The 9,089-nt window shown below is 45.4% G+C and overlaps 2 protein-coding genes across 2 annotated transcripts in view; one reads left to right on the top strand and one right to left on the bottom strand.

The window, feature by feature from the left end:
- The window catches only part of LOC128731752 (putative mediator of RNA polymerase II transcription subunit 26), a 6,235-nt gene extending 3,074 nt beyond the window's left edge, over nt 1-3,161 (top strand). The window contains exons 5-8 of the mRNA XM_053824890.1: nt 230-1,771; nt 1,864-2,054; nt 2,622-2,765; nt 3,048-3,161. Coding sequence (XP_053680865.1) covers nt 230-1,771; nt 1,864-2,054; nt 2,622-2,765; nt 3,048-3,161 — 1,991 coding nt within the window. The remainder of the gene's footprint in view (nt 1-229; nt 1,772-1,863; nt 2,055-2,621; nt 2,766-3,047) is intronic.
- Nucleotides 3,162-4,918: 1,757 nt separating this feature from the next.
- Nucleotides 4,919-7,632, bottom strand: LOC128730495 (conserved oligomeric Golgi complex subunit 7). The gene is made up of 3 exons (XM_053823544.1): nt 7,533-7,632; nt 5,442-7,461; nt 4,919-5,372 (listed from the first exon to the last, which is right to left on the bottom strand). The coding sequence occupies exons 1-3, from the start codon at nt 7,533-7,535 to the stop codon at nt 5,203-5,205; spliced, it is 2,193 nt and encodes a 730-aa protein (XP_053679519.1). The 5' UTR covers nt 7,536-7,632; the 3' UTR covers nt 4,919-5,202.
- Nucleotides 7,633-9,089: the final 1,457 nt, after the last annotated feature.

The raw sequence follows: 9,089 nt of genomic DNA on the forward strand, positions 1-9,089 counted from the left end.
GCTCGAGGACTGTTTTTGTGCGCCGTTCTTGACCGTTGTAGAGCTTTTATCATTTCCATCACTCCTAGAATACTTGGTAGAGGTGGTTGATTAATAGATATCAGTATTGTCCTGTTTATTTTAACATTAGTGTACTTATTTTTAAATGTAAATGTTTATTTCCAGCTGTTGTATAAATGGGCAATGAATTCTTTAATAAGATCTGTGTTTTTGTTTGCTCTTCTTTTAGGACAAAATGTACAAGTTCGTCCCGCGGGTGCAGCGATGCCTCAGGTGGTTCAGTTTCCAATGCAGCAGACCATTCCGGTGCAGATGCCCATCTCGACGGCTAACGGGCAGACCGTGTACCAAACGGTTCACGTTCCAGTGCAAACGTTTGGCTCCGTAGTTCAGCCGCAGATGCAAGTGATACCACAGATACCGCAAATGGCCAATATCATCACACCTAGCGGCCAAATCCAGCAAATACAGCTCACATCGCTGAATCCGTTAGCCGGTTTGCAAGCGGCCTCCATGCATCCAAACATCATCCTACAGCAGCCTCAAACCGCCACCGCCCAGCAGATACAGAACGGACCGAATGGTCCCATTGTTGTGAGCTCGGCGCAGACTTCCACGGGGCAGGACTCCAACACGGGTAGCCATTCACAACAACAACAGCAGCAGCAAACGCAGCAGCAGCAACAGCAACAACATCTGCAGCAACAACACCAGCAGCAGGTTGTGGCCGCAGCTGCCGCCCAGCAGCTGGCCGCAGCAGCTGCCCATCAAGCCGGAGCGGGACAGCAGGCGCAACCGCAGCACCAGCAGCAAGTAATTAGCGGTTTGTCGCAACCTATCACGATAACGGCTGCTGCTGGAGGACCTCAAATCGGGCAACCGATTACGCTCCAGCAGCTGCGTCAGCATATGCCTGGGCTTGGGGGATTGCAGGCGATCCCTGTGCAAAACATTCCCGGCATCGGTAACGTTCAAGTTATACCGTCAAATTTCATGCAACCGGTTCAACCGCAAACAGCAGCGTCGCAGCCTCAGTTGAACCCGGTCACTCAAGCAGGGCAGCACCAGCAGCAGTCTATGGTAGCGGCTCTACAGCAGGCAACGGCGCATCCACTATCAAGTATAAAGCAGGAACCAAGCGAACCCGCTAAGTGCTTTGTGAAGCAGGAACTCATACCAACGACACCGGCGGTAGCAGGAACCGGAGCGACAACCATCCCTCCCAGTACTCTATTCACGCCTTCCGTTGGTTCTCCTGCTCAGGTAGTGGCGGTCAATGGCGGTGGAAGCATGGGAGCGCTGGGCGTACCTAGCAATTCTCCCACTGTTCCAACCGTCAGCTCGACCACAACGACAACAAGCTCTAATCAGCATCATAACGCTAAGGGAGATCTGGTTGTCAGCTCTTCGAATCCTACGTCCGCCACGTCCGTTAACGTAAGTATCGGAAACGGTACGACGGCAAATGCCGGTGCCGGAGGTGGCGGAGGAATTGCGGGTATAGTAGGAGCAGCCCTACTACCGACTCCCATAGCACCATTGACGGAAAAGCGCCGGCGGCACACAGTGGCAAGGATAATCTCGGCAACGCACACCATCAATGGGACGCTCCGGCAACGTGTACGCCGGGTCGCTTGCACCTGTCCGAACTGCGAAACAAAGTTCGATGGGCCGGGGGATCGGAAAAAGCAACACATATGCCACGTAAGCGGCTGCAACAAGGTGTACGGCAAAACGTCCCACTTGAGGGCACACCTTCGGTGGCACACGGGTAAGTGGAAAACCTTTCGAGATGATATGGACAAGAAAAGTGACAGATTCGTCAGTAACCTTTTGTCGTTTGTTCGGTACATTGTTTTGCAGGAGAGCGGCCCTTCATATGCAACTGGGGCACGTGCGGGAAGCGGTTCACCCGATCGGACGAGCTACAGCGACACCGGCGGACACATACGGGCGAGAAGCGCTTCGAATGCACCGAATGCAACAAAAAGTTCATGCGAAGCGATCACCTGTCGAAGCACATTCGCACCCACAGCAAACTGAAGCGGGATAATGTAAGATATCGGTAGACTTTGCTAGACTCACTGTTTGCTTCTTCGTTTAGTTTGCTTTGACAAATTCCAACTTTTAATTCCTTCCTGCGATTTATTCGCTTATGACATATTCCACACACGCATGATTCTTTTTAGTCTTGAGTACCGTGTAGAATTCGATGCCAAAGGGTATAAGTTTAAAAACTCGTCATTCTAATCTTGATTTAGTATACCGTTCAAGAACGTTGAGAGATTGAGTTATATTCGCATAATTTCTACCTAATTTGGATCGCATGCATCATTACAGCATGATGTATTGTACAAAACGTACGAGTTCTACATATCTCCAAGTATTTTGGATATTATTTTGTAGTTAATTATGTTTTATTTTTATTTTCCAATATTTTGTTTCCCCAATTTCCATGTGCTTTTTTCTCCTATCCATCTACACATCGATGACGGTGTGTTATAATGGTGTCGTTGTAACACGCACTGTTTCTTCGTAAATGCTTATGGTTTTTGTGCGATGTTGTGGACATTTGTATCGGACGTTGCTATGTGTGTCGGGTTCGCGTCAATTTCGTCTAGTCTGACGATGAACTTAATTACGAGGAAGAGGAAATCCAAGATATCGATGACACTGACTACAAAATGGATGACTACGACGACGAACTGGACCAGGAAAGGCTATCGCCAACCTCCTCGACCGCAGCTTATAACGCCGAAGAAAAGGTAAAACATGTAAAGAAGCCAAAAGGAACAAAAAACACATAATACTCGAACCCGCCACAGACGTCTTGAATTGAGTAGTATTCTATATTATTAAAATCTCGTAGATAAAGTAGAGCGTGGTATTTGTATTAGCGTTGGTATATTTTTAAGCAGTAATTTTTGATAATTTTCCTTGCAAAAAGGATGTTCGTAGTCTCCAGATTAGCAGTAGCGTCCCTAACTTCCTTCTGTCGATTACCGGTGGGAAAGGTTTGATTATCCATTTTTTATTGACCATTGCAGGAGGAACTCGGATCGAACCATACGGGATCGTCCGACAGCAACGACAGTTCGGACGAAAAAATGATGATCACCATCGGGGGCGACGATGCGGAACAAGCGTATGAATCGAATTAGTAAAAGCCGCGCCGTTACCGTACAAGTCGAACTTTTGATTGTGTCGAACTTAAATTGTGCTAACAGGGGGGTTACGGTTACCTCCGGGCAGGATTGCAATCATGCATTCGCTGGGCAAATAGTTTTACGACTATACATAAAGAGTTTTTTTAAGCTGTATGAATTTGCTTTTCTAGCTTCTCAAGGAACTACTAAGAAAAACAAGCATAGGAAAATATGGTCATGTGAACATAAGTTAAAAGTTCCATGTATGCCTCTCTGCCATACAAGTCACATAATTATGATTCGTATATTTGTGCGTTGAAATTGCGCGAAAAGGCATTATGTTCCAACAAATTGTATAAAATCAAACGCATGGGAGATGGAATAGCAATAGCCGTCATTTTTGGTAAAACATTTTATGATTCAAAGCGTTAAGTTGCTAGCAACAGCACCAAGCTAAACGTGTGTAAATATTGCCTTTTTTGTGTCGCTTTTATTTATCGTACAATCGGATAGATGAAATTTGTTACTATTAAAATTAGCTCAAGTTTTTGTTTGTGTTTCTAGAAAAAAATGTGACCACGGGAAGCACAGCAGGTCACTGATTGATTTAAACTCAATCTGAAATTAACAAAAAAAACAAAAGTGTATATTTATGTCGAATCAATTTAATCACTAAGTATCCGTTTTTCATTTCGTAGTCGAACGAAAAGTGAGCTTTGTGTCACTAAAATCAGATCGCTACACTGCCGTATGCAGCATTGGTTTAAGAATTTTTGTTATTGCGCCCTTTGTTACAATGTTGGATTCTCTCGATACTTTTCTTCGGAGCCCGTAAAGCGTTTTTATGCGTCAAAATTCTTTCTGTTTTGTGGCTCCTTAACACCTTGCGTGCTACGATTCAAGCGATTCTTGCTCATACGTGAGAGCCGTCGACTCTAATTCTTAACGTTCTACGTTTGTAATGAATTTTTGGCTTTCTTTGCGTTCATTCTTATTTCATTTTGGTCATAAATGTGATAAGTGGAAAAAATAGCTGTTCTAAATTTTCAAAAATTGCATTTTAAAATGAAGCGTTTTTGCCGTAACCCAAAAATGGGTGACATGGCATTCTAGCAAATTTTCCGTCAGTCACTCTTTGACTGACATGGCATGCAATGTGTTAAGTCCGCTGTCCGGGGATCAGCTTACATTAGTACCTCAATAGCTTTTGTTTCTAATTGATGATTTGTGAATTAAATCAAATTACATCCTTTGTCCCCAAAAGGAGTTAAACGGCATATTGTCTGCCGAAACCAGAAGAATAAAAAATGTTCCATTCGGGAATAATTCTAAACTGTACAAAATGGATTGTTGCTGTTCAAAGGAGTTTTATTTTGTAAGTTACAAAATTAGCCCAACTGCCATGCCATATACCATGGATTTTTTTTTCTTTTATAAAAATGGCTCCTTTTATACTAAATGAAATCTAAATTTGCATCTGTAATCTAATTGAAACATTGCTGGGAGGTTAATAAATGTGTATTCAATATTATTTATGTACGCGATGATGGCACAAACACGATATAGTGTGCTATAAAAGATACAGCTGATCTAAATGTGCGGAAAGGTGTTTGAAGTCGGATGATTTCTCCGTTTTTGTCCAGTTTAGATGGATTCAAGGCCTCCGCTTTATAACTTATTACCAATTACGGTCCCAGTTAGACGGTGACCAAAAATCGAAAACTGCGACTTGAGATGAATTTTTTCTGCACGGAGAACTTTTTCGGTAGGAATTTTTGTTTTTCTTTTCAAGTGCATTTTAACAACGGATTTTAAATGTCGAATGCGTGATTGCAAGATGGATAAGTTATATTTTAAATAACGATAAATCTTAATCGCGGCCAATATACAGAACAAAACGACGAGTGTACGAAAGGAAATAAGCGACAGTATGTTGCAAAGTAATAATAAAATTCGGCGTATTTTCGTGTATTTGGTGTCTCTTGACTTAATTCGATAGAAACTGATTTTGGAACCAACAAATAAGCACCACCAGGCCACTTTTTCCTGACAGCGTTCAACAAGATATCAAGTTACGCTTTTGGCGAATCGCAGCAACCAGCTCCGGATCACAACCGGCCGCAGCACTCGAGTATGACTCCAGAGGGGCACGCAACAGTTTAACCGTTTGCTGTAGATTCCCGCCCAGCGACTGGCCCATCTCTTCCAGCACACTGCCGAAATATTCTGAAATGTTGGAGAAAACAAGTCAATAAGTTTGTTGACGTCAAGCACCGGGTACAAAACGTAACGCACCGATATCCGTGGCCAGCTGCTTCGCCCCGGACACACTCAGTGAGCAGATGTTTTCTATCTGCTCCACGTAAAGGGCCTCCGACTCTTCGACGACCAGACCGAGGAAAACGTCAGCACATGGTCGGTTCGAGCCGTACCGCGCATCAGCCACTTCCAGCACGGTCTTCAGCGTAGAGGCCGGCGAGAGCAACAACGGTTCCAGGTGTTGCGGAAGCGTAAGCAAATACTGGCTGATGAGCGTGATGTACTCTTGCGGCGCGTAGCTATAGTCCGGCAGGGCATCCATAGCGGTCGACCCTACGACCGCCGAAGCGTTGGAAGATGGTTCCATCTGCCGGAAGTGTTTCGTGATGGGCGAAAAGGCGATACGCAGCATCGTGTCGTGGATGTCTTCACACGTGCGCTTTATGCGCTCGTGAAACTCGGTAAAGTATTCCCGGGCTGTTTCCGACGAGACCGCCTGAAACGTGGTGGCCAGTTTACGCAGGTCATTCGCATCACCCTGTGTGTGCATTCGGTACGCAAAGTGGGCCCGTGTGGACTGTCCGCTCAGCTGGGCTTGCTTGCTCAGCACATGCTGAATGAACGTTTGCTCGAGCTCGTGCACGGACTGGCGGAACGCGCCGAGGTACTGCAGCAAAACGACGCTCAACTGTAGCAGATTCCAGTCGGTGTGGTTTGGTTGACTAGCCGCAAGTTGCTTCTGCACTCTGTTATATTGCTCGAGGAACGATAGAAGGTAGCTTTGCAGGACACTTCCGAGGGAGAGCAGAGCGCAGTCCTGCGTGATTTCCTGACAGCGCGTAAGAGCTTCCTCGGCCCAGCGGGATACTTTGGCGTTGGCACTTTCCAAATTGTGCACGCTGTCGGCAGGAGTTGCACCGACGATCGTTAGCCCGTGAAGGGTCGCTTCCAGGTGAGCGTTTTCCAGAGTGGGGTACTCCTTCAGAAATATACCGAAGAATAGAAACATGGACCCGGCCAACCGATCTATGATCGCCTCATCATCACACCGTATGTCTGTTCGTACCAGTCCTTCCACCAACGCGCCGGCGGTCACGTTGGTCTTTGAAAATTGTGCCAAGGTCCAAAATTTATCGTTCGCTCGCTTGAGCGCGCTCCGTACAATACTCTCGCGGGTGGGATCGATATTTTCCAGTGCTTCCGCAACGGCTAGAACGCAATCGGTAGCGTCACCGAAGCATTGACCACACCAACGTAGTTGGTTCTTTAACAGCTCCTGTAGCATATCGTAAAACTCCTTCAGCACATCAGTTCCACCGCTCTCGCTGCCCTCGACGGCACTACGCCAGTGCTCCTGCACGAAACTTTTCAGCACCGTTCGGTAGTACTGGCGTAGCTGCGGTAGCCGATCAATTCCTTCGAAGATCGTGACGTACCGACGACAAGCGGCACTGTCCATCGATCGCAGTGCGGCCACAACCGACGGACTAATGAGGGCTTCCAGTCGATTCTTGAAGTACTCCACCTGGTTTTCACGTTCTGCGTGCCCATGTAGACCTATCTGCGCAGTTAGCGATTTTTGCAACGACAGTAGCTTGCCACTCGAAGCTTCAATGTCCGACTTTTCGAGCAAATCGTCCAGCTCGCTCGCCAGCTTCCCCCAACCGTCTGCCTCCTGCAGGCACTGTTTAGACGTTTGTAGTCGCTGCTTGACCGAATCTAGCCGCTCGAGGCTGACCATGCAATCGCCGGTTTCTGTTTGCAGGTGCGCGATCTCTCGCTGGACCTGATCCATGCGTTGTTTTAACAGTCCCGACTCGATCTGCAGCATGTTAGCGTCACTAATCACTTTGGGGATGTTTTTCAGCACCTGCCCACCAGTCTGCTCAAGGGCGACGTTTATTTGCTGCACATACAGCTGCATCTTGGATACGAGGGAAGAAACGAACGCCTGCTTGCCGGTCGATGATCCACCGGCTGTCTTTTGCGACCGCTCGTACGATCCGTTTATCCAGGCGCTCACATCAAAATCATCTCCGGAAAACGCACTAACGTCCTATGAGAGGTACACATAGAAAAAATGGGTTATTTATTATGGATACCGTTGTTAAAAAGAACGTGGTTTACCATCTTGAAACAGCACTGAACAAAGTGTTCCAAAGCAGAACGATTGAAAACAAAATTGTCCACGTAACCAGCCTTGTTTACCAACACACTACTTTCCCATCGTCGTGTTTGGCGACGTAAATACAGACGCTATTGGACGGTGCTCTAGTAGGCACTCGTCATGTAATCAAAGTACCAAAAAGCTGATTCGTTTTAGGAGCCTAATCTTTAATTTTCCTTGAAAATCAATTAATTTCCAAGCGTGTAATTTAATAACAATTTAACTACTAATCTGAACTGCAACATCTGTGCTTCTGTTTTGACGTATGCGAAGCCAACCGATTATAGTATCGTATCTAGCTCTACAGTTCTAGTTTAGCAGAATGGTTGCGTGCTGTTATGCTGTGATAAATAAAAACAAATTAATCGTATCATGGAGTCGGTAGTGGACGTAAAATAATACTTATAGAATAGTAGACAGGTTAGTTCTGATTGTACGATATTTGTTAATATTTTACTAGAGTTTATAATTCTCGTTTTTCAAGGCCATGCAACGCCAACGCTTAAGTCAACCAATGCACGAACTCTTGGATTACTACAAAAATGGTTCTTATTTGAATAAGCATATAATTCACCAACATGAAAAAGAAAACATTAGACTTGATTGTTGGGTTTTTCATTTATTTTTAATTCTATTTTGAAGTGCTTTGTAGTACTGTATTTTCCTGTATGTAACAATCACCTTTTTACCCAAAGTTTAGGTGCCATGAAGGCATGAAAAATGATATACATGATCATTTTCAAATGCCTAGCCAAAAAGATGTTATACATGGATAGCGTATGTACGCTGAAAAATACGGCATTCAATTTACGGTGGGTCTTCTTCACAGAACTGCATAAGGATAGTTGTAGCTGTATGCTGTCGTAGAAGAAACAAAAAAGAAGCAATCTTTCATTTCCATTCCATCGGGAATTGTTACTCTAATTTACCTAGACTAGGATATGCGTAAGGAGTGTAAGGTGCTAGAACACCACTGTACGCTGAAACGTAGTTCGGATAGGCATATGGATAAGCTGCATAACCGAGTGGGGTCGCTGCCAGGAACTGAGCTTTCGGATCTGGTTTCGGTTCCGGTGCCGGAGCAGCCAGCGTGCAGGCGATGATAGCAAATACAACGGCGATCTGCAACGAAATTAGCTCCTTACTGCTTCGGTTTGGGATAGGCGTGATGAACAGTGATTGCGATACGTACCACAAATTTAAGTGCCATTTTGAACAGTCTCACTGAAAATGGCTTGAACACGGAACAAATTCAAACACACGGTAGGGCAGCGAGATGACAACACAACAAATACACCAACTGTATTCACGTTCCAGCGCGTAATGAAGTGGAATTCGGTAGTTCATAGTTCTTTTATACCGCGATCGTTCGCTATCGATTCTATGCGACCCTAAGGAAGCTATAATCACATCGCAGATTCTCGTCACGTACGTTCAGTTCGTACCACCAAAGCGCGTAGAGCGATCGTGCAATCCCGGTGCAACTGTGAACGACACGAAATATGCAATCCTGCTGG

The sequence above is a fragment of the Anopheles nili genome, chromosome 2, assembly GCF_943737925.1.
Source record: "Anopheles nili chromosome 2, idAnoNiliSN_F5_01, whole genome shotgun sequence".
NCBI lineage: Eukaryota > Metazoa > Arthropoda > Insecta > Diptera > Culicidae > Anopheles > Anopheles nili.